Source organism: Symsagittifera roscoffensis, chromosome 2 (genome assembly GCF_963678635.1).
Source record: "Symsagittifera roscoffensis chromosome 2, txSymRosc1.1, whole genome shotgun sequence".
Classification (NCBI taxonomy): Eukaryota; Metazoa; Xenacoelomorpha; order Acoela; family Convolutidae; genus Symsagittifera; species Symsagittifera roscoffensis.
This window is the reverse complement of record NC_087063.1, coordinates 9,760,715-9,786,688: the sequence shown is the minus strand read 5'-3', so window position 1 is coordinate 9,786,688 and position 25,974 is coordinate 9,760,715. Positions and strand designations below refer to the sequence as shown.

The following is a 25,974-nucleotide window of genomic DNA, read 5'->3' as shown; positions in this document are numbered from 1 at the left end:
AAAAATATTAAGTGTGAATACATATGACGTTTTGATGAAAAATTTTTCTGTTAGTTGTGGGTTAGCGAAGCGGTCGTCATCTAGAAATTGGTCTTGATTAGTTCGGATGATATTATGGTCGTAATATTCTATTGTAAATTCGTTAGCTCGAGGTGCAGTGAATGTTTTTAGTAATTTTTTATATCCTACATAAGTAAATTGTCTAGGTGTTAAGGTTGCGGTGAGTCTATGTAGCATATTTTTATTCTTTTCTATGTCGTCATGAGTACTGAATAGTGGCAGGCAAAGGGGATTAGTAAAATGGTAATATGCTGTCCAGTGAAGTGTGGGCATTAAAACATGTTCATCTACAAAACTACGTGTGTCGTTAGTGTCGTTAGGTGTGTTTAATGTATATTGTGGGAATGAGGGTAAGGTGATTGCTAGAAAATCTTTTGTGTTGGTGTGTTGTGGATGATTAATATATTCGCAGGCTGTTCCTGGTTTGGTCGGGAATGGATGGTTCGGGAATTTCTATTTAAAAGTGCGATAAGCTCGGTTAGTGCTATTAGATGTTTCGGTGGATGTGGATGATTGTGCTAATGATGTAGTGTAAGCTGAGGAGGGTGTAGGAGTAGGTGGGTTTGAGGAATTTATTGTGGATGAAATTTGATGTATGGTGAGGGTGTTAGGGTGTATTAACTGTTGTTGTAGGGTGATAAAATTATCGAGTTTATGGGAAATTTGGGGGGTATCTGGAGAATTATTAGATGATGGGTCGGAATGAAGTGGAGAGTAGGTTGGGGTTACTTGCGAAGCATAAGAAGGAGTGGAAACGGCTGGGAGTGAATTTTTTGGAGGGATTGGTTGAAAAGAGGGTATTGAAAAAACTGAGTAGCTGGTTTGAAAACTATTGGATGGAGATGGTTCGGAGTCTGCAAATTTGTCAGGGGTTTCTATATTAGAGTTATTAAGTTGTGAGATGGAGTATAAAACTGAAATATCTGAGTTAGTATCCGAATTCGTGCTTGATGGTATATTAATAGTTGGGAAATCGGGTGGTGGGAAAGCAAAAAGTGGGATTATTGGGATTGGAGTGTGGAGGTTGGTTGAGTGGGAATTTGAGCGGTGTAGGGATCCAAGTTGTCGGCTCATCGTGGGCTAAAAAAATGATTATTTTGAGACTGAAGAGCGGTGGTATGGGGTTGTTCTATAATTTGTTTATATGTATTATCATCTTGTGAATGATGTGTCATTATATGTTGTATGGGACTTTGCGATATATTTGGTCTAAAATTTGGGTTATGTGTTATTGCTAGGTTTCGGAAATTACGTGGGACTAAGGATAATGGATGGTTATGTGGTAGGCGTGGCAATTGTGGTGCGGTAGGTGTTACTTCTATGTTGTTATGTTCTTCGTCGTACGTGTTCTGTCTTGTCGCTATTTTTGTATTATATTCTTTTATTTGTGCGTCTAGAAGAATTTTGTTTATTGATGAAGAAAAAATTCCAAAAAATCCTGCAAACAGTATGCGTGCTACACTTGCTTGTCTATTTACTTGTTTGTGTATAGCGCATGTGTTATAGATTCCTTGTAAAAGTGAAAAAAGAAATCCTATAAAGTTAAACATTGCGTATAGGATAGTTAATTTTTCTAAGATGTAATAGGGCCATCCTAGAAAATCGAGAATTTCATTTTTTAAGGTAACAAAGCTAAAAATATTTATAGGTGAAATATCTTGTGGTCTGTATTTTTCACCGTTTAGATTTATATATAGTCTTTAATGTCTCTAAAATATCCGCTATAATCTTGTGTATAAATATCTGCAAATCCTGCGGTTTCGGCAAGTTTTCGTAAATTTTGATCAACTGATTGTCTTTATATAGTGTCCATTTGTGTTAATAATTCTTGGAATTGTTTTGTTCTAATGTGGTGTTGGATATCTGAGTTTGAATATATTCCAAGTGATTGTAAATCAATATTTGGATTACGGGCAATAGCTCTGATGCTTTCGGGTGAAAATTTTTTGAGTGATTGCATTAACGTAGGGTATGGAGTAAGAAGATAATATTTATCTTCATCAGGGTTCAATTGTACTACATTGTGGCTATATTCTGATCCACATGGGACTGCGGTATCCCAAAAATATGTTCGTCTTGAAAGTGTGTCAACAAAATGTACCTTATTTTATAAAATATAGGGATTCTTTTATAGCAGCGTTTATCTTCAAAAACATATAGTGGTGATACTTTTTTGGTACAAGTATAAAACCATAAAATGTTTCCTTCGTAGTCTAGAAAATTTGATCTATTTCCTGACAATAAATATCCTGCGTAGGGTGTTTTTAATACTGCTAGAGCGAGCGATTGTAGGATTTGTGTCCTTTTTAATTCGCGTAGTTGGTGAAGTGTTTCTAATTCGGAGAGTGATATTTCTTGAAAAGTTCGACTAATCGTGTGGATATCATAGTAAATGGATATCATAGTGTATATTACCAAAATAAGTGTTATTCATTAGTGATAGTTCTTGTAAACGTGCACTTCTAGTGTCATGTGGCTTTAGTTTTCCACCAGGTTGACCATTGCTTTTTTGAAAGTTAACTGGTATATATGATGTTCCTTCGTTTAGAGGGTGACCTGTGGCATAAGGGTCAAATTTTATTTTTCCAGTGGTCATGTCGAAACCTTTTTCGTATTCAACTAGTATTTCAGAATATTGTGTTTTGTAAAGTGGGTTCCTGTATTTGCATGCGATTTCTGTTTCTTGATATATTTGGAAACGTGTTAATTTATTTTCTATATTATGGATATTTCGGAAATCAGTACTTTGTTTTCGTGATGGATGGACTTGTTTGTATGGAATTGATTCTATAAAAATTTTTTCGTGAAATTTTATCATTCGAGCGTGTATTTTCGCTACTTGAAATGTTGTGCATGTATCTTCGGGAAACCAAACAATTGTTGCTTGTGTCCGTGTTGTAGGATCACAATAACCTTGATCGTTTTTACAAGGTAATCTAATTCCTTGATAGATCATTGTGTTGTCGGATAAATCTCGTGTGAGTTGTATTGTTTCGAGTTGTATTTTCCAATCGAAAAACATTATTTCTTGATATCCTTTATTTTTTGTGTCTGCTTTGCAGTTTGATGGATTATTTATTCCAATGTGTGGTATCCAGTGCTTATCGTGTATGTCATAAGTTAATCTCCGTGTGCGCCGTTGTATGGGTATTTTTTATCTAGTTTTATACGTCCTTGATATCTTTCAAGTTCTGCTTGATGTACAGAATCGGCAAAGACTTGAAAATATACTAGTTTTCTGTCGGTGTTTTTATTTCTTGTGATATTTAGTCTAAGTAGCTCGTTTTTACAATCATCGGGATTTAGATGTAGAAGTCGTTCTATATTACTTTGGTAGAATGATTCGTGGTCAAGTCGGTTTTTATTTCCGTTTGAAACTTGTGAACAATGTACTTTCTTTTCGGAAAATATTGCTGTAAACTTATATCCTGCGACTGTTGTTGCTCGGGCTTTTGAATACAGTGTCGCTATTACATTTGTAGTTTCTATAGCTTCTGGTTCTGTTTCGCATTGTGATACTTGATTTATTGCATATTTGTGTAGTGTTTTTTGTTCATTTTCTTCACAATCGTAGTGTGTTACTAAAAGTCCTGGGGGCCTGTGCGAGGAGAAGGATTTGTGTTCTGATCGGAAAATATTAGAAAAAAGATTTGTTGAAATATCAATATTTTTAGAATATACATGTGTATGATAATCCTGAGTATGGGTTATAAAATGTGATGTAACCAATTGTCTTTTTGGTAAATCTGTCGTGTTTATATATTACTTCAGTTGTTATAAATGGTGGTGGTAGCGATTGAGCTGTTATATTGGGTGGTTTTAATTGGTAAGGATGTTGAACAATGTTGTTAAGTTTAATCGTGTTTTCGAATTTTAATTGTAGACTATTGTGTTGGAGTATTTGGATGTTATGGTCACGAATGTCTTCGTGGATGTCTTGTCTATATTGTAGTCTATTGAGTGCCCAATTGTGGAGTCGGTTACTTTCTGGATGTTGTCCAAATAATGGTGCGGGTGCTGTGAACGTGTTCCAATCTAATCTTAAAGGGATATTTGTTGATGATTGTTCTCGATATCTAGCGTCGAGATTATTTGGAAAATTTAGGGGGAAAGGCGTCGGTGAAATCTGGCTTATTGATAGTGTTGATGGTAGTGATAATGTTTCTGGTAGTGATGATGATGTTGTTGTATCCGTAGAAATATCTATTGGGTCAATTATTAAATTTGGTTCACCTTGTGTGAATGAGTGTGTTGTCCAATATGGTAGTCGCGATGTTTGGTTGGGGGGGTTAAAGGGATTGTCACGTATTGGTTCAGATGTTGGTGTTGAACCTAAGTAATCTGAGGGTTTACTTGAGGTGCTACGTTGTGAAAGAAGTGTAGGGGTTTCTGGTAATGTGCTATTTGGGTTTTCTGGAGTAATTGGTGATGGGGATTGAGGTATATCAAAATGAACTCGGGGGGTTTGAAAATTTCTATTTCGTCGTGGATGTATAATTTGTCTATTTATTTCAATTGTATTCTGATTTTGACTAATGTGTCTTATTCTACTTAATTCTTGTGGTAATGTTGGGTATAAATTATATGTTGGTTCACTTAGGGGTGCCTGTCGCTGAACTGGTTCTAATGGTTCGGATAAGCGAGCGTGTCGTTCTTCAAAAGTGTATGGGTTATCTTGGAAAGAAATTCGTGTGGATATTTGGGGGTTTTGGGTAGTTGTAGGTATTGTCGGGCTTTCTTGGGATGATGTCGGTGAAGACTGATTGTGTGATTGTTGGTTAGCAATTTTTGAAAGTATTCTGACTGATTTTTTCTACTGAAAAAATTGATTTTTATTGTAGTATTCTTCAAGGAAAAGAATTAAAAGGATTGTTGCTAAAGCAAATGTGATTATTGCCTTTTTTATACATTTGCACATTGTCAATATTAGGGATGATAAAAATGTTATAAAAATTACAAATAGTAAAAAAATATCTGATCTTCTAAAAATTGTTCGTATCATTTAAATAAACTTTGGGTTATCGTACCTGTGAATATGGTCAATGATTTGGGAAAGTTGGAGATATATTTCAAATAGGGAGTAGAAAATTAAAAAATGTTGCAAAAAATGATTAAAATTATTATAAAAGCTTCAAAGGTATCAAAGAGAAATATGAATAAAAGTTTAAGTATTGTGAAAAAGTTTATGAAAATGTTGAAAGTTGTATTTTTAAATATATTGACTGATCGAGAGAAGAGCATTTAAGAAATGATTTCTTGGTCGAATATTTTTTGTTGTTTGGGGCGATTTTCAAGTGTGGTCGAGTTATTTATTGATTTTTTGACAAGTGGGTTGAGTTTTGTGAAAAGTTGTTGGGGGCTAATTTTATGGTGTTCGGGAGGTCCTCTTTGCTTTATTTTTGTTTGTCAGGTGATCTGGGGTTTTTTTGAGATTTTGTATTTTAGGCCAAATAAATACGGTCGTATTTTTACTTTAGGCTAATTTACCATTTTTGGTTGGAGGGTTTTTGAGGTCTAAGTTGGGAAAATATTTTTGATCTTTGCGTTATTAGATAAGGGAGGGTTATGATATTATGGTGGTATTTATTTTAGTTGTCAAGTCTGAGTGGTTTGCTTATTTTTGACCTGGAGGTTGTAAAGTTATAGTTATAGATATGCCTGGAGTTTAATATCTTTCGTCTAATAGGTTGGTGTTATAGTTATAGAAGGTGACAGATTGAATGACTCCTATTGGCTGAATTTGAACTAGAATTGTTGCGTGTTTTGTCAGCATGTTATTTTAAAAAATGAAGATTCAATATGATCGAGAGGTGCGAGGGTTTTAAAATTAAAGTTGTTTTTGAAATTCAACTTTCTTTAATATTTTAGATTGTGGGATGAATTTTTTGTAGTTTTTACGTGGTTGATTTCTAAGTCGTGATGACTCTCTATGTTCTGATTTCTCGACTTGTTCTTGTGGTAAAATTTCTTTTATCATTTTCCTATTTTTCCTTTCTTTTTGAGGTATTTTTTGATCTAGCTTTTTTGTATTGTTTTGAGTTGTAGTTGGTTTTGTATTTTGTTTTCCATGATGAATGTCGTTTTGTTCATCTATTTCTTTTTCCGTATGTGGATGACTTTGAATAACTTTTAAACCTGTGAAAGAATACAATTGAGTTAATTCGCGTAGTCTGTACTCTTTGGGGTAGTAAGGCAATAGATTGTTCGGATGTTGAACAATTTCTTTTTGGTTTGAATTAGTAATTTTATATATTACGTCAGTGGGTTTGGCAATTATTTGGTATGGTCCTTTGCGAAGGGGTTGTAATTTTTTAGAAATTCCTTTTTGTGAATTGTGATGAGTTAGAAGCGTTGGGGTTAACTCATAGAGTACTTTCGGTTAGGGTACACCGTCTGCTCGTCACGCTATCTTATTTTCGGCCGGATAGATTCGTGCAACTTCTTAGTCTGATACCGAACCTAATCTTACTCTTATACTATCTAGTCTCAGGTTGTTTAACTAGTCTCTGCTAGGCTCAATAGATCTAGGGTATACTGGTTTATTGCGGCTGCTGAAGTTCCTTTGGAGAGGCAACTAATTTCTAAGTTAAATTCAAATCTCTCTGGTGCTGAAATTACAAGTAGTTTCAGCACTTACAAATAAGTGGGTTGTTAGTTAGATGGATTATGATTGGTTAATATTAAATACTTTACAGTGGTAAAATATCCAATTTATCCAATCATAAAATATAGTTTAGATCAGGTTCCACCATGAACCAAGATCAAAGATATGATGAAGAAATTAATAAGGATAAAAAAAACAGTTTAGTTTTTGCTGTTGATTGCCTTGATAAGAAAGCAGTTCGCTATGTAACTGTGTGATAAAAAACTCAGTACCCATTGCTCATCGCAAGGATATCTAAGATGATTCGGTTTTTATTCTTGAATTGAATATTGAAACTTCAAACAATTACAATAGCACAAACTATTGGGTCCTCGGCAGTGACAAAAAACATTCCGGGTTCAAGAAAATTTACTTTAGAGTGACGTCATCAATTGAAAGAACAGATTCATGATAGGGTGATTTCTGAAGTTCTTGAAGCAGTAGAAGGCGGCCTGATTGGGCAAGCCGACCTGTTCTGAAGGAAAAACTAGTTGGTAGGATTTTTCGCATTTGTCACTACAAAGCAAACAAAGTGACTAATGCAAATTTGAAAGATTCTTTTGATGTTCATCAATCGAATGTTGGAGAACATCAACCGAACATCAATCAAATGTCGGAGAAACTTAAAAACGCAAAATACTTCGCCAACTAGAACTGAAGGACGCCTACCTACAAGTTGTCTTGTCTTCTGCTAGTCAAACAATAACAAAAACCACTACTCCATGTGGATTGTATCAGTTCAAACTTTTGCTACAAGGAATAAAAACAACATTTGCAACTTTTCAGGATTTTATTGAGAAAAACTTGGAGTCAGCATTACCCGCACCGAGCGCCCATGGATTCTCATCAATTATAATGGATTCCTGAGACAAAAATAATCGATTATAATCCATTACGGATGTAAAATTCGGACCACGAAATCGATTATATATTCATTATAATCGATTATTTTTGAACAAATATAATCCATTATAATCCATTATTTTTGTCACTGAAATCGATTATTTTTGCCAAGATAATCCATTATAATTGATTATTTTGAAATGAAAATCCATGATAATCCATTATAATTGATTAGATTCATTTCGTTTTTAGAACTAAATTCGATTATTTTTGCAAAACTTTGCAAATTTTGCGAGAAGTTTGCGGATTTTATACCCTGTCTTTTACTAAATGCCATGTCTCAACTTCGTCCCCTCGCCCCCTCAAGCTTCAAACCGGGGGGGGGGGGTTTAAATAAATCTGGGGGGGGGGGGGTAAATAAACCGAACGTGGTGGGGGTAAATAAACCGGGGGAGGGGGGTTAAACTGGTCATCCCCTCGCCCCCTCAAGCGTTCTTAACCCCCCCCCCCCCCAGCTAAAGGGGCAGGGTAAACTGGTGGGTGGTAGTAAACACGGTACTGCGGGCTTACCTGGCTGGGGGGGAATGAAGTGTTAAACTGCGATGAATTAGAAAAAGTTGAGACAAAAAATATATAAATTTTTTTCTTTAATGTAACGTTTTATGAAACATAACACTTAGCAACTACACTGAGCAGAAAATGAGATAATTTTGAACAAAATTGTAAATTTCATGAATAACCCCTCGAAAAAATCCATTATAATTGATTACAATCAATTATAATGGATTTTATTGGGATAAAAAATATTAGGATTATAATTCATTTTTAATGGATTATAATCGACTATTTTGTCATTTTATAGATGCTGACCATATTATGACAATATAATCGATTATGATCCATGGGCGCTCGGTGCGGGTACTCAGCCAGGTAATAGTCTATCAAGATGACTTTCACATGCCTGTAGCTGATAGATAAACGTCGGATAAAATGTGCAGCAAGTTTAATCAAAACTGAAGGAAGAAAACTGTACATTTAATGGACAAGGGTGTTGTTTTTTCTAAAACCGAAAAGTTTAGGGCTAGAAGGTCTCATTCAGCGCACTGAGTCTCAAAGAAAAGAAAAGAGTTAGACTGCTTGGCTTGACCGAGTGGTTCTCGAAGTTTACAAAAAAACTACTCAAGCCTTATCGAACACTGTATCATTTGAAAAAGTATAACGAGTTTTTCTGGACTGAATTTCATACTGAATAACGAAACACAAATTGAGTAGGAAACCGACTCTTTCTGCGTAAAATCCGAAAAAAAAACAGCTGACGTCAGTTTTTATGCCAGACAGTTTGCATTGGAGGGTATAAAACAAGAAAAACATCCAAAATTTTATTTATCTAGAAAATTGATTTCACTAGAGAACAATTATCTCCAGATTGAGAAAGAAGCTCTAGAAAAAAAACTTTTTTTTTGCAGGTTAATTTGTCAGCATCGTCACGAGAAAGTTTTAAACAAACTGTCAAGATTGGCTGAATGGTCAATTGAACCATGATTTGACACTGTGCGCGGGTGATAAACTGTGCATCAATTTTAATCAAAACTGAAGGAAGAAAACTGTACATTTAATGGACAAGGGTGTTGTTTTTTCTAAAACCGAAAAGTTTAAGGCTAGAACGTCTCATTCAGCGGACTGAGTCTGAAATCGGACGTAACAAAGTTTTGAAATTATTTCATTTTCAAAGAAAAGAAAAGAGTAAGATTGCTTGGCTTGACCGATTGGTTCTCGAAGTTTACAAAAAAAGTACTCAAGCCTTATTGAACACTGTATCATTTGAAAAAGTATAACGAGTTTGTCTGGACTGAAATTCATACTGAAAAACGGAACACGAACTGAGTAGGAAACCGAATCTGTCTGCGTAAAAACCGAAAAAAAAACAGCTGACTTCATTTTTTTATGCTAGACAGTTTGCATTGGAGGGTATAAAACAAGAAAATCGTCCAAAGTTTTATTTATCTAGAAAATTGAATTCTAGAGAACAATTATCTCCAGATTGAGAAAGAAGCTCTAGAAAAAAAAACTTTTTTTTTGCAGGTTAACTTGTCAGCATCGTCACGAGAATGTTTTAAACAAACTGTCAAGATTGGCTGAATGGTCAATTGAACCAAGATTTGTCACTGTGCGCGTGTGATAAAATGTGCATCAAGTTTAATCAAAACTGAATGAAGAAAACTGTACATTTAAAGGACAAGGGTGTTGTTTTTTCTAAAACCGAAAAGTTTAAGGCTAGAACGTCTCATTCAGCGGACTGAGTCTGAAATCGGACGTAACAAAGTTTTGAAATTATTTCATTTTCAAAGAAAAGAAAAGAGTAAGATTGCTTGGCTTGACCGATTGGTTCTCGAAGTTTACAAAAAAACTACTCAAGCCTTATTGAACACTGTATCATTTGAAAAAGTATAACGAGTTTGTCTGGACTGAAATTCATACTGAAAAACGGAACACGAACTGAGTAGGAAACCGAATCTGTCTGCGTAAAAACCGAAAAAAAAACAGCTGACTTCATTTTTTTATGCTAGACAGTTTGCATTGGAGGGTATAAAACAAGAAAATCGTCCAAAGTTTTATTTATCTAGAAAATTGAATTCTAGAGAACAATTATCTCCAGATTGAGAAAGAAGCTCTAGAAAAAAAACTTTTTTTTTGCAGGTTAACTTGTCAGCATCGTCACGAGAATGTTTTAAACAAACTGTCAAGATTGGCTGAATGGTCAATTGAACCAAGATTTGTCACTGTGCGCGGGTGATAAAATGTGCATCAAGTTTAATCAAAACTGAATGAAGAAAACTGTACATTTAAAGGACAAGGGTGTTGTTTTTTCTAAAACCGAAAAGTTTAAGGCTAGAACGTCTCATTCAGCGGACTGAGTCTGAAATCGGACGTAACAAAGTTTTGAAATTATTTCATTTTCAAAGAAAAGAAAAGAGTAAGATTGCTTGGCTTGACCGATTGGTTCTCGAAGTTTACAAAAAAACTACTCAAGCCTTATTGAACACTGTATCATTTGAAAAAGTATAACGAGTTTGTCTGGACTGAAATTCATACTGAAAACCGGAACACGAACTGAGTAGGAAACCGAATCTGTCTGCGTAAAAACCGAAAAAAAAACAGCTGACTTCATTTTTTTATGCTAGACAGTTTGCATTGGAGGGTATAAAACAAGAAAATCGTCCAAAGTTTTATTTATCTAGAAAATTGAATTCTAGAGAACAATTATCTCCAGATTGAGAAAGAAGCTCTAGAAAAAAAAACTTTTTTTTTGCAGGTTAACTTGTCAGCATCGTCACGAGAATGTTTTAAACAAACTGTCAAGATTGGCTGAATGGTCAATTGAACCAAGATTTGTCACTGTGCGCGGGTGATAAAATGTGCATCAAGTTTAATCAAAACTGAATGAAGAAAACTGTACATTTAAAGGACAAGGGTGTTGTTTTTTCTAAAACCGAAAAGTTTAAGGCTAGAACGTCTCATTCAGCGGACTGAGTCTTAAATCGGACGTAACAAAGTTTTGAAATTATTTCATTTTCAAAGAAAAGAAAAAAGTTAGATTGCTTCGCTTGACCGAGTGGTTCTCGAAGTTTACAAAAAAAACTACTCAAGCCTTATTGAACACTGTATCATTTGAAAAAGTGTAACGAGTTTGTCTGGACTGAATTTCATACTGAAAAATGGAACACGAACTGAGTAGGAAACCGAATCTGTCTGCGTAAAAACCGAAAAAAAAACAGCTGACTTCATTTTTTTATGCTAGACAGTTTGCATTGGAGGGTATAAAACAAGAAAATCGTCCAAAGTTTTATTTATCTAGAAAATTGAATTCTAGAGAACAATTATCTCCAGATTGAGAAAGAAACTCTAGAAAAAAACTTTTTTTGCAGGTAAATTTGTCAGCATCGTCACGAGAAAGAATGAAACAAACTGTCAAGATTGGCTGAATGGTCAATTGGACCATGATTTGTCACTGTGCGCGGGTGATGAAATGTGCATCAAGTTTAATCAAAACTGAATGAAGAAAACTGTACATTTGAAGGACAAGGGTGTTGTTTTTTCTAAAACCGAAAAGTTTAAGGCTAGAACGTCTCATTCAGCGGACTGAGTCTTAAATCGGACGTAACAAAGTTTTGAAATTATTTCATTTTCAAAGAAAAGAAAAAAGTTAGATTGCTTCGCTTGACCGAGTGGTTCTCGAAGTTTACAAAAAAAACTACTCAAGCCTTATTGAACACTGTATCATTTGAAAAAGTGTAACGAGTTTGTCCGGACTGAATTTCATACTGAAAAATGGAACACGAACTGAGTAGGAAACCGACTCTGTCTGCGTAAAATCCGAAAAAAAACAGCTGACGTCAGTTTTTATGCTAGACAGTTTGCATTGGAGGGTATAAAACAAGAAAACCATCCAAAATTTTATTTATCTAGAAAATTGAATTCACTAGAGAACAATTATCTCCAGATTGGGCCCAAAAGGGTGTTGAGACAAGCAATGTCGGGATTCCAGGTCTTTGGATCTACGAGGTCAACCAGGGATACGAGGAACCTTTCATTCGCATCCCCCCACACCTGGTTTCTTTCTGTCATGGAGCCTACTTCGAGCTCTGGTCTCTCCCTATCTTCTCGGGTCCCGGCAGCGTGCGGGAGGTGTCAATTCAGTGCACCGGGATCATTGGCGACGACCAACTCATCAACGTCACTTTGATTGGCAGTTCGTTCACCAAGACGATTGAAGCCGAGTACAACTATGACGATGTTATGTTAATCGTACCCGTGCCGGTAATCTGGGGCGTGAACGAAGTGGCCCAGGTAAGCATTGCAGTTGGGGGAGTCGAGAAAAAGATCGACGGTACGATTTCCTTCACAGACGAACAGGTCGACGGTCCGCTGCAGATCGACTACCTAAGCGACAGTGCAGTTCAAGTCGCCTGGCCTGATGTGACCATCAATGAGACTACAACTCTGATTGTCAACGAGTTCTCCTATAACGGCTTGTTGCGAAGTTTTTCCATGAATCACCCGGAAACAAGCAACTTATCTGATTCACAGTTATTATTAAAAACTCTCAAAATTGAGTACAAAAACAGTATCTTATTTGTTCGCAATCGCTTGAATCTGAAATAGATTAGTTTTCTTTTATGACTTTCATTATTGTAGGTTCCCAGGTGGGGTACAAGAGTTTTGCTGATTTCAACGTGAACCTGGAAGAAAGTAACACCAGTTTCACCCACAAATTCAACACCAGCGCTGATTTAGTTCGACTCGAGCTGCATTCAAATCAAGGTTCGTTACAAGAGAAAAGGTTCATGTTTACTAGTAAATTTCACAGTTGGTCAAATGGTTTCATATAAGGATTTGCTGTCGTGGCTCGAGCTTCTTATTTATTGTCTCAAGAAATTTACCAGTGTCGAGAAAAATATTAAATGGAATTCGACTTTTTGTAATAACTGAAAATGTCGGTTCTTTGTGAGCTATTAGTTTTTTGTTAAAGTGACTAAAACTGATTTCACCTTAACTTTTTCGCTGGTAAATTTGTCAGCATCGTCACGAGAAAGAAAGAAACAAACTGTCAAGATTGGCTGACTGGTCAATTGGACCGTGATTTGACAGTGTGCACGGGTGATCTTGAGGCACTGCATGCATGTCTTGTGAACAACCCAAGACAGGACCCTTCTCTCAATGACAACTTCTGGGCTCATGAGGAGGTGCAAAATGGTCCTCGGAGCTGGTTCTATGACTCTTGCTGCAACCAACAACCACACATGCCCTCTAACCCTAATGGTGTTTGTGATGCCCGAAGCTGTGACTACAACCCAGGAGCCGACTTCTGCATTCGCTCGCCTTCCATTCCCTGTCATGACCAGAACTATAATCAAATTATTTACGTGTCCAATCAGTGTTGCTACAACGAAACGGGAAGTCTAATAATCATTGAACTGGGCGGCGCTGGCCGAATGAGTATGAGCAAGGCATCATTCGGAAACTTGCACCAGTTGTTCAAAAACGAATGGGAACCATATCAGAAAAGCTGCAAAGACGGAAACAATTGCGATTTCTTTCTGCAGAAACAATTAAATCTGGTCAACTGGGGTATCATATTGAAATCATATTGTCGATAAAATTTGGTCATATTTTTTGGTTTTCAGACTAGTTTAGACGAAGTTTGATGGGGACTGACCTCCTAATTGTTATTCTAAATTAAGATAATTTAACTACAGTATGTTGATTTTTGTCCTAGGTCAACAATTTTTTTGAACTGAAAATGAAAAAAAATGCAAGTTCGATTTTTTTGAAAATTTTTTAATTAAATTTGGATTTTTTGAAATGTTTTTCGTAAATCAATTTGGTCGGAACGTTCTGAGCTACTCGCACAGCAACCGGTATACTCTTATGATTGAGACTTAATTGTTCTAATTTATTCTGCTATTTGAGGCGCCAGTTGACAATGGGCTTGTATGGAGTCTTTGAAACTAAGCGACTAGTTTATTTTTCCCTAAATAAAAACTCGCATTTCAAATTAACTGATTATCCGTTTTTTCTTTCTTCTACAGCTCGATTGATTGACCATCTCCTTCAGCCTGTGGACCGGAACAGTCAGCACGAGGACTTCGCCGAGTTGTGAAGAGTCGATGGCCCGCAGGGCTGGCTGTTCGGATATTTCCTCTCGGTTATGATTCGATCTGAGATCGAGTCCGGTCCGATGACCTACAACTACTCTGTCACCTACTCAGACGTGTTTGAAGCATTTGAAGGCGTAGGTTTTAGAAATTTAAATTAATAATCATACATGAAACAGATGGGTCCGGTTGCATGGTAATAGCACAGAGTATTTCGACCACGGAATGTGTTGAAACAAAAAACAAAAAAGCGCAATAACCTATTTTCAGAAGGTGAAATTTCTTTGGAAACAAAGTTTGGAAGCTTAATTTTGAATTGAAACGCATGGAGATTAACAACCTACGCGACAGTGAGATTCGAAAATAACGAGATTTCGAATATCGAGAATGTGTAATATGCGTAATCGAGAAGAGTTGAAATGATTAAATTCTATGTCTCTCGTTTTAAGGGTCGGTGTCTCGAGGTCTACCTTGAGCTCTGTTGGTCTGTGTGCAACTCGCGGTTGAGGAAACATTTCGCAGTGCAAATTAGCGCTTGTTATAACAAGAGTTGCTTCGGATTACAAGGCTAAAACTATCATTCATTAACAGGAAAACTGTCCAAACGGTTAGAAAATCAGCCTGTAAAATAGGAGGTCGCGGGTTCGAGTCCCAGTCTGAGATTTGTTTATAGCTAAAAAAAAGCCTGGATTTTGGTAATTTCTGATTAGAAAATTAGATGAGAAAAATGTAACTTTAAGAAAATCCCTGCTTTATTTAAACATTTCACAAAGACCCGGGTTGACAAAAAAAGCTTTTCAAACAATTTTCATTTATGAAAAAAATTACTTATCATACTCTTTCATACAATTTCATAGAGCAAAAATAAATGTAATAAAATAGCTGTACAACCATTTTTTTCATACTATGAAATTTTATAACAAGCATTTTTTCCTTACTCTGGAATTAAAATTTGAGCTTTTTCATCAGTCTTTTTATTCCCAAAATTGTATGAAAATAGCATGATAAGCATTTTTTTCATACTATAAAATTGTACGATAAAATTTTTTTCCATACCATGAAATTGTATGATATACATAAATGAAAATACAACAAAGTTTTGTTTCGAAGTTTTGTGTTTCATCCGAAACACTAACCAAAGATTTTTTGCCATAAAAAAAACCAGAGTGTAACTGGCAATTACCCCGCAGATAATCTGCATTGGGTGATTTTAGCCATAAAAATCAATTTTAAATTTTTCACTTGGAATTAAATATCAGAAATGTAATTTTTTGTAGATGGCTAGATAGTTTTTACTTTGGAAATTTTGGTGGTTGAGAAGAAAAGGGCTATTTTTTACATATATAATTTTAGCAGTGATAGCTTGCAGGACGTTTTCTGTGCGGTTGGATTTTTGCGTGTGCGACTCGCGATTTCGCACAAATTTCAAATATCCTTCATTTTTGGTAAAGCTCGCGTTGCGCCCATGAAAGCGCTATCTTTACCGAAGCTAGAGCTTCAAGCTACTCTGCTCGCCACACGACTGAAAGATGATATACTGACCGCTCTTCCTGTCTGCATTAATCATGTCTACATGTGGACAGGTAGTACTACAATTTTGCAGTGACTAAACTCCACTAAAAAATTACCTGTATTTGTCGCTAATCGTGTCGTCGAAATCCTCGAATCGACCACTATTGATGAGTGGCACCATGTTCTGAGCGGCGATAACACAGCTGATACCGGTACGCGGGGGATTTTTTTGGAAGCCCTCAAGGATAACAGCTGGGTTATTGGGCCTAGCATTCTCAGGACTACTGATTGGCCGTTTATACCCGACAAACGTGTAGTCAACAAAGTTCGTTTGAAGGGTCCTTCTTGTGATGTTGATAATTGCTTGGAGACATCATCTTCCTTCGTCATCGATGTCATATCCATCAAACATCCCAAACACGGGTTCAATTGGGAAAGGTTCAGTTCCTTTACGAGATGTAAGCGAGTAGTCGCTTTCATGTTGACGATGCTGCCTTCACATAAGCATTTTTGCGGTAAGGACTTACGAATCACCGACCCCACTGAACTTGATATTGCAAAAAGCAAAGTGATTCATCTTGCTCAGATGGAATCCTTCCCCGTTGAGTTAAAAACACTCACCGCTGGCAAACCTATGAAGAACAGTAGTAAAATTGCTACATACTCGCATTAATTGGTCCCGCTGGTATCATCCATTCCACCGGACGGATCGTGCGCTTAGTGAATACCAAGTATGATACTAAGCACCCAATATTACTCGACGCCCGACATACCCTGGTTCGTTTGTTGGCCCGCAGCCTCCACAACAAGCATTTTCATCGAGGTTTAGATTACATGCTCTCCGTTTTAAATATGAAATATGCAATACTTGTGCTGCGTCAACTACTTCGGTCTATCGAAAATCAATGGTTAACATGCCGTAAACGCAAAGCAAGTACCATCCGGCCAATTATGTCCGATTTACCTGTAGAACGTCTTGGATATAAGCAACCACCTTTTAATCATTACTTTGAACCGCTTTACTTTCCGGTTCGCAGAAACACTGAAAAAAGATGGGGATTTATTTTTACTTGCCTCACCAGGGCTGTACTCCTTGAGATTGTACCATTTCTGGAAGCCTGTTCTTGTTTCATGAAAATTGAACGGTTCATTGTGCGTCGTGGTACACCAAGCACAATCTGGTCGGATAACGGAACGAACTTCGTTGGTGCGGAAAAGGAACTACTTGCCTGCATCAAGAGCTGGAGCGGCATGGCTCCGACTCTTTTTGCACACATAGGTGTTACTTGGAAATTTAACCCGCCAGGCGCACCCCATCATGGCGGCTCCTGGGAGCCCCTCGTCCGAAGCGTAAAGCGCGTGCCGTACGACATACTAGGCAGTAGGCGAGTCACCGAAGAGGTGTTAGGAACAACACTCTGCCTAGTTGAGCAGGCTTTAAATTCGAGGCCAATCACTCCCGTTAGTACTGATTCACGTGAGTTAGAAGCGTTAACCCCAAACCACCTTTTGCTTGGACAACATACCACAAGCTTTCCTTCGCTTTTTTCTGGGGAGCACTTCGACCACAAGAAAAGGAACGTGCGAGCGCAGTCATATGCTAACTCGATTTGGTCTCGTTGGCTTCGCGAAAATGTTCCCTCGCTGAATAAGCATGCCAAGTGGCACACTCATTCTGACTTCACTCTTAAAACAGGCGATCTCGCGTGGGTGATTGAGCCCAATAACCCGCGTGGGTTCTACCCTCTCGCCCGAATCGTCAAGCTAAACTACGGAGAGGACAGTTGCGCTCGATCCGCCTTTGTTCAGACCGCAACCCGTGAAGTCATTCGGCCGACCGTTAAGCAATGTTGTTGCAATGCAAATGTAGAGTATAGATGCATATAAAACAGAGTATAGATGCATATAAAACAGAGTATAAATGCATATAAAAACAAGCACAGATGGCTGAGTGGCCTAAGCTAACGCCGATTATATGTGTGACATAACAGTTGACGTAGGTTCGAGTCCCCCACTTGCCCATGTGTTAATATACTAAAAACGGGGGTTATATCCTATTTTAACTGTTTTTTAATCTAATTCGGTCCAGCCTTGATTGAGGCTGACCGCCAAAAAGAGCAAATTGTCTCAAGGACATTACCGACCGGTTCTTGTGGCTAGCTTGCGCCGATTTGTACTGAAACAAGCTGGTGATTGAAGCTTACGATGTTTATGCTTGATAGAGATTATGATGAGTTTTTTCCGATAAATGCTCTCATCAATTTGATCTTCTTGAACCTTCATATTTGTTGAGTTAAGGAGATTGAGCGCACATTTGTCTTTTGAAAGATAAACTACATTTTTGGCACGGAAGCAACTGCTAACTTTTTCCATAATCATCCAATTTTTTTGTGAAGTTGTCACCTTGGTGAATTTTATTTTTACATTAAAAGTGAGTTTTTTTTCGGCTCGATCGATCCTTAAAGCCTCGATTGTAATTTCTTGCCCGCTTTTTCAGGTCTCATTTCACTGAACTTTTTTCCGGTTTCTAAGGAAGCTGTTCTTACATCGTTAAAATGTTCATTCCAACTGAATTTCATGCTAATCATGCGGCTCTATGTGCATCCGACTTCCTGCTCTCTGCAGTTTTTTCCACAATAGGCAAAGTTGAACGATTCGGTTCCACTAGATCGAGCAAAGTTTCAATGTCGATATTTTCTTTTGCTTTGGTTGTCAATTAAGATAAGTCACTTCAATCTTCCACACGAATAGATGACTCAATCGTGTAGTTCTGTCAAACTAGTGAAATTTTTCTCAAGCTCGATTTGTTGCTTGATTGCGTTATTGTAAAAAAAAATCCATGGCTATAATAAAGCTAACTTTTCAAAAAATGTTTAAGATAAAATTAGATACAATAAAAGAAGAGCTTTAGCTAAAACAAATGTTAAACAAGTTACAACTGAGCGTTCCAACGGACTGTCACTTGTGTCCCTTGAATGAAAAAAAAACCCTTTTATAAAATCAGCTCATAATTTTTTTTGTGCGATTTTGTGCAATTTTGGGGATTTTGATCGACCACTTTTAGCTATTCCGCAAGTTTGCCCAGTAAAATTGCTACTTGTGGGACTTGAAACTTTGGCACAAGTGAGGATTTTTGGCGAGGAATGTTCAGTTGCGCAATCACCTTGGTCGCAAATTAATTAGTAGAGCTCGGCCGGTACTCTTTTCATTTTGTTTAATACTGAGGTTTCCTTTAAAATTCTCTAGTTCTGCTTGATGTATTTTTTCCCAACTTTTCGGTTCTTTTAAAGAAAACAAAAAAGTGTTGGTGGCCAGTTGAAATTTAGTAATTTCGATGTGTCCAATTTTTGTTCATGCGTACTCGGTGGAGTTAAAACGTGGCTGTTTAAGTAGAACTTAACTGATCAAATCAAGAGCTCTGTAGTTTAAATTATATATATTTAGATTGAAGATTCTTTCAAAAACTGAGAACTCTTTAAGCTACTTTTCAGCTTTTAAGAGCACTGTGTTTTAATTAACATTTTCAGATTGAAAAAAGTTTTGAAAGCTCTTGAAGCTATTTTTTAGTCAATGAAAAAAGAATACTTGTATTTATACATAAATATTTAATTACTTTGACATTTTGAAAAGAAAAAGTTAAAAAAAACTATACAAATAGAAAATTGATTAATTTGGAGTATCATTTCTCTAAGCAGTTTGAGCAATATTTACGGCCTCTAATTTTTCTTTGGCTCATTATTTGTTGTAAGATTTTGTCTTCCTGGGTATTTCTAGCAAAAACCGGCTGGTTTAACTTACACAGAGCAATCATTTTTCCAACATTCTGCAGACTAGAGTCTACACATTCACGAACATGTAAGACTATTCGATTATAAGCACTTTTGAATTTTTTGGATACATCTGTCGATGTCATACCACTACGTACAGAGGCGAATCTTGTATTTTCTCAATAATTGCTAACTTTCAACCAAACATTTTTTCTCAAGTTTCCTGGAAAAAGAGTTTCATGGTCAATAATTATTTATTTAAAAGCCTACAGGCTTTGTTATGTCACTTGCAAAAAAATCTGAAGTTTGGAAAAAAATATCTTGAAAAATGTCTTCTTGAATAGTTATACTTGCACAGCAACCGGGCAGTCTTGTTCCTTTATTTTTTGATTTTCAGCAAACGAGTACAGTGTAAATTGTGAGTTGTATTCTTCATAATTCAACTGTCAGGAGTGTGTGACTAACTATGGACAGGTCCACTCATAGTAATTACTGGCCGGTCCTTATACTGCTGACGATTTTTGATAACGGATGGAGTTTGAAGGAACCCTTCGACTTGAAGTTTGGACCAGATGCCGGCGATAAATGGATGGAAAAGTTCGACGATTATTGTTCCGTTAGCTCCGATCTAAACGGACCTCTGCGCTACGACAATAAAACTATTACACAGTTGCAAACTTGCTCAAATGTTGCGTTAAAGTTGATTGATGACGAAGGTTCCGAACACAGGATTTACATTGCGAAATTTGATGGAGACTTGCAGGACAGGTTTCTTGATAGAATGTGCTTAACGCCTTCATACTATGACGAGTATGATTATCAAGACTACATTTGCAATTGGTACTTAAATTACGACGATGGTTCCGATGCATATGAACCACAAGTTGCCGACTACGCCACCGAAGTTTATCCTCTAATTTTTGAACTGGAAAAAGCATACGAGTGGGATTATATCGAGTTCCTGCGCAAAAATGTGGACATTTACTTTGACGACCTGATGACAATTGTTCACACTGGCGCCGACTCTAAATATGTCAATCTTGTCAACAATGTTTTTTCCCGCAATATCTTACGACAAGAGGACAAGGACATTATCAACTCCCGCATCGGACAAGACTTCTCAGCCGAATCTGGTTTTGTGGTGAGTTTCTACAAAATCAAAGACTACGATTATTTTGTCACATATCACATCAGCGTCCAGTTTGTCCTCGCTTGTGACGACCGCAACACGGTCGAAGTGACTGACAACAAGTGCTACACCATGACTCAGTTTCAGAAGCTCAACCCCAATTTCGAAGATGATTCTGAGATTGAGGCCTCGTTTGACCTCGGCAGTGGTAAGGAAACAACTTGTTCGTCAAGGATTCTTAACTAGTATCTAAATTATTTAACGTTTCATGTCCTGCATGAAATGTCTGCTGTCTTATAAAGATTTAAAAAGTGGGGTTTTTAAGGATTTTAAATTTTATTCTACTGCGCAAAAATTGACTCACAAAATTTGTCGAGAGCTTTTTATTGATTCGAAGTTTCGAGAAAGTTCCAGTGAAATATTGGGAGAGGTAACGCAGTACCAGAAAAACTACAAAAATCTAATTTTAACTTTCTTTTTTTTGCAAAAGACTCAACGCTTCTCTTAGAATCACTTATGACTTTCAGCTAATGGCTTTTTGCAATCAAAACTCTTGAGGATTTTTTTTGTTAAATCAATCTGTGCGTAGGGGATGTGGATCTGCCATTCAACGACAAAAAATGGGCCCAAAAGTGGGTTGAGACAAGCAATGTCGGGATTCCAGGTCTTTGGATCTACGAGGTCAACCAGGGGTACGAGGAACCTTTCATTCGCATCCCCCCACACCTGGTCTCTTTCTGTCATGGAGCCTACTTCGAGCCCTCGTCTCTCCCTATCTTCTCGGGTCCCGGCAGCGTGCGTGAGGTGTCAATTCAGTGCACCGGGATCATCGGCGACGACCAACTCATCAACGTCACTTTGATTGGCAGTTCGTTCAACAAGACGATTGAAGCCGAGTACAACTATGACGAAGTTATGTTAATCGTACCCGTGCCGTTAATCTTGGGCGTGAACGAAGTGGCCCAGGTAAGCATTGCAGTTGGGGGAGTCGAGAAAAAGATTGACGCTACGATTGCCTTCACAGACGAACATGTCGACGGTCCGCTGCAGATCGAGTACCTAAGCGACAAAGAAGTTCAAGTCGCCTGGCCTGATGTGACCATCAATGAGACTACGACTCTGATCGTCAACGAGTTCTCCTATAACGGTTTGTTGCGAAGTTTTTCCATGAATCACTCGGAAACAAGCAACTTATCTGATTCACAGTTATTATTAAAAACTCTCAAAATTGAGTACAAAAACAGTATCTTATTTGTTCGCAATCGCTTGAATCTGAAATAGATTAGTTTTTCTTTTTATGACTTTCATTATTGTAGGTTCCCAGGTGGGGTACAAGAGTTTTGCTGATTTCAACGTGACCCTGGAAGAAAGTAACACCAGTTTCACACACAAATTCAACACCAGCGCTGATTTAGTTCGAGTCGAGCTGGATTCAAATCAAGGTTCGTTACAAGAGAAAAGGTTCATGTTTACTAGTAAACTTCACAGTTGGTCAAATGGTTTCATACTAAAGGATTTGCTGTCGTGGCTCGAGCTTCTTATTTATTGTCTCAAGAAATTTACCAGTGTCGAGAAAAATATTAAATCGAATTCGACTTTTTATAATAACTGAAAATGTCGGTTCTTTGTGAACTATTAGTTTTTTGTTAAAGTCACTAAAACTGATTTCACCTTAACTTTTTTTGCAGGTAAATTTGTCAGCATCGTCACGAGAAAGAATGAAAAAAACTGTCAAGATTGGCTGAATGATCAATTGGACCATGATTTGACACTGTGCACGGGTGATCTTGAGGCACTGCATGCATGTCCTGTGAACAACCCAAGACAGGACCCTTCTCTCAATGACAACTACTGGGCTCATGAGGAGGTGCAAACTGGTCCTCGGAACTGGTTCTATGACCCATGCTGCAACCAACAACCACACATGCCCTCTTACCCTGATGGTGTTTGCGATGCCCGAAGCTGTGACTACAACCCAGGAGCCGACTTCTGCATTCGCTCGCCTTCCATTCCCTGTTATGACCAGAACTATAATCAAATTATTTACGTGTCCAATCAGTGTTGCTACAACGAAACGGGAAGTCTAATAACCGCTGGACTGGGCGGCGCTGGCCGAATGAGTATGAGCAAGGCATCATTCGGAAACTTGCACCAGTTGTTCAAAAACGAATTGGAACCATATCAAAAATGCTGCGAAGACGGAAACAATTGCGATTTATTTCTGCAGAAACGACCAAATCTGGTCGGATCTTACAGAGGAAGCTTGACAATTCCTGCGACTTTTGGAGGACATTTTGAAACAGGAGACGGCGTTGAGTACACTTTCCTGGGCGTGGGAGTCTACACATTTCTAGAAACTGATCTTGACATTCCGACAACAATTCAAATAACTACCCGAGCTAATGGCCTTCTTACCGTTCTAGCAGGTGTTGCAATTTTGTACGGTGATAACAAGATCGAAATCATGAGGCCATACATCGTCCCAACAGGTAAAACGACACGAGTGCGAAATATCTACTTCGTCAACGACGTGATGATTTTCACAGACTTGTTCGTCATCGGCCCCGAAGATCCGTTTGACCTTTACTTCGGTGGGATTAACATCAAAAAGGAAACAGGGGCGCGGTCTGTTCAAGTTTTGATCCCGGGTGTGAACCTTTGTGTGAACATATTTATGGCTCGCAACTACTTCAACTTCTACGTAACTGTACCTGACAGCTTCATGGACCATACGAGGGGACTTGTCGGGATACTCGACGGGAACCCTGCGAATGATTTTAAACCAAAAGGTGAAAAATGAACGTGCACTGTTTCTCCTTGTCACTTTTCTTGGAAATTAGCTAATCCAAAATTGTCATTTTTCTTTCCTGGTGTGTGTATTTAAACCAAAAACGGGGAGAGTTTTCGGACCGAGAAAAAATTCTGAATAAACTAAATCCACGTGCGATGGTTAGTCACGGTGGTTTGTAGAAACCGTTATTGTTCCGGCCACTAGTTTTGTTCCAGCTTATTTTGACTACCTCAAATAAAGCTCATAACTGGTCAAGTGGGGTATCATATTGAAATCATATTGTCGAGAAAATTTGGTCTGAATTTTTTTGGTTTTCAGACTAGTTTAGACGCAGTTTGATAAGAAGCTGACCTCCTAATTGCTATTCTAAATTAAGCTAATTTAACTACAGATTTTTGATTTTCGTCCTAGGTCAATGGTTTTTTCAACTGAAAATGAAAAAAAAATGCAATTTTTTTTTTTGATTTTTTTGAAAAATTTTAAATTAATTTTAGATTTTTTGGAGTTTTTTTTTTCGTATATCAGTTTGGTCGGAATGTTCTAAGCTACTTGCACAGCAACCGGTATACTCTTATGATTGAGACTTAATTGTTTTAATTTAATCTGCTATTTGAGGCGCCAGTTGTACGATGTGCCTGTATGGAGTCCTTGAAATTAAGCGACTAGTTTATTTTTCCCTAAATAATAACTCGCATTTTAATTCAGCTGATTATCAATTTTTTCTTTCTTCTACAGCTCGATTGATTGATCCTCTCTCTCAGCCTGTGGACCAAAATAGTCTGCACGAGGACTTCGCCGAGTCGTGGAGAGTCGATGACCCGCAGGGCTGGCTGTTCGGATATTTCCTCTCGGATATGATTCGATCTGAGATCGAGTCCGGTCCGATGACCTACAACTACTCTGTCACCTACTCAGACGTGTTGGAAGCATTTGAAGGCGTATGTTTCAGATTTCTTAAATTATATTCATACATGAAACAGATGGATCCGGTTGCATGGTAATAGCACAGAGTATTTCGACCACGGAATGTGTTGAAACAAAATACAAAAAAGCGCACTAATCTATTTTCGGAAGGTGAAATTTCTTTAGAAACAAAATTTGGAAGCTTATTTTTGAAATGAAACGCATGGAGATTAACAACCTACGCGACAGTGAGATCCGAAAATAACGAAACTTCGAATATCGAGAATGCGTAATATGCGTAATCGAGAAGGGTTGAAATGATTAAATTCTTTGTCTCTCATTTTAAGGGTCGGTGTCTCGGGGTCTACCTTGAGCTCTGTTGGTCTGTGTGCAACTCGCGGTTGAGGAAACATGTCGCAGTGCAAATTAGCGCTTGTTATAACAAGAGTTGCTTCGGATTACAATGCTAAAACTATCATTCATTAATAGGGAAACTGTCCAAACGGTTAGAAAATCAGCCTGTAAAATAGGAGGTTGCGAGTTCGAGTCCCAGTCTGAGATTTGTCTATAGCTAAAAAAAGCCAAGATTTTGGTAATTACTGATTAGAAAAAAGATGAGAAAAACTTTAAGAAAATCCCTGCTTTATTTAAACATTTCACAAAGACCCGGGTTGACAAAAAATGCTTCTCATACAATTTTCATATATGAAAAAAAGATTATCATACTCTTCTTTCATACAATTTCATAGAGCAAAAAAAAGTGCAAGAAAATAGCTGTACAACCATTTTTTCCATACTATGACATTTTATAACAAGCATTTTTTCCATTCTCTGAAATTAAAATTTGAGCTTTTTCATCAGTCTTTTCATCCCCAAAATTGTATGAAAATAGCATGATAAGCATTTTTTTCATACTATAAAATTGTACGATAAAAATTTTTTCCATACCATGAAATTTTATGATATACATAAATGAAAATACAACAAAGTTTTTTTTCGAAGTTTTGTGTTTCATCCGAAACACTAACCAAAGATTTTTTTGTCATAAAAAAACCAGAGTGTAACTGGCAGTTACTACGCAGATAATCTGCAATTGGTGATTTTAGCCGTGAAAATCAATTTTAAAATTTTCACATGGAATTAACTATCAAAAATGTAATTTTTTGTAGATGGCTAGATTGTTTTTACTTTGGTGGTTGAGAAAAAAAGGCCTATTTTTTACAAATATAATTTTATCTTAGCAAATGAAACAAAGAAATCATAATTGAATTTACAAAAAAAACACTTTTTGTGTTATTATTGGATATTTTAGTTGAGAAACTTTTCCTGAACTAGGTTATAAACACAAAAAGTCAAACTTTGCATGCAATGTTCTTTTCCTAATTTTTATATTTGAGCTCAAAAGCAAGTTTGCAACCAAAAAAGTAATTGAACTTTTTTAACCTCAAATATGTGTTTTTGCTTATGAAAAAAAGCAAATCATAAAGTTTTTATAATTGAAAACTATATGATAAGAATTTCTTCCGACCAAAATTTAACTTGTTTTTGATTGTCAAAATATCTTAGATATAATTATTTAAATCTGTTTAAAGTTACCCAGACACCTTTTTTGGTGAAATTCGAAAATTTGTTTTTTTTTCTATGACAAAATGATTATCTTATGGTTTTCA

At 37.0% G+C, this 25,974-nt stretch overlaps 2 protein-coding genes across 2 annotated transcripts in view; both read left to right on the top strand.

Moving 5' to 3' along the window:
- The window catches only part of LOC134838864 (inositol 1,4,5-trisphosphate receptor type 1-like), a 466,592-nt gene that overhangs the window by 134,068 nt on the left and 306,550 nt on the right, over positions 1-25,974 (top strand). The gene's annotated exons all lie outside the window — the stretch shown is intronic.
- On the top strand, positions 19,352-24,339 carry LOC134839677 (uncharacterized; the record flags this gene model as incomplete). Its single annotated transcript, XM_063855298.1, is given in 6 exon segments — positions 19,352-19,569; positions 19,879-20,818; positions 21,200-21,757; positions 21,927-22,052; positions 22,299-23,399; positions 24,137-24,339. Coding segments are annotated over 5 exon segments (2,859 nt in total), but the record flags the coding sequence as incomplete, so codon positions are not given.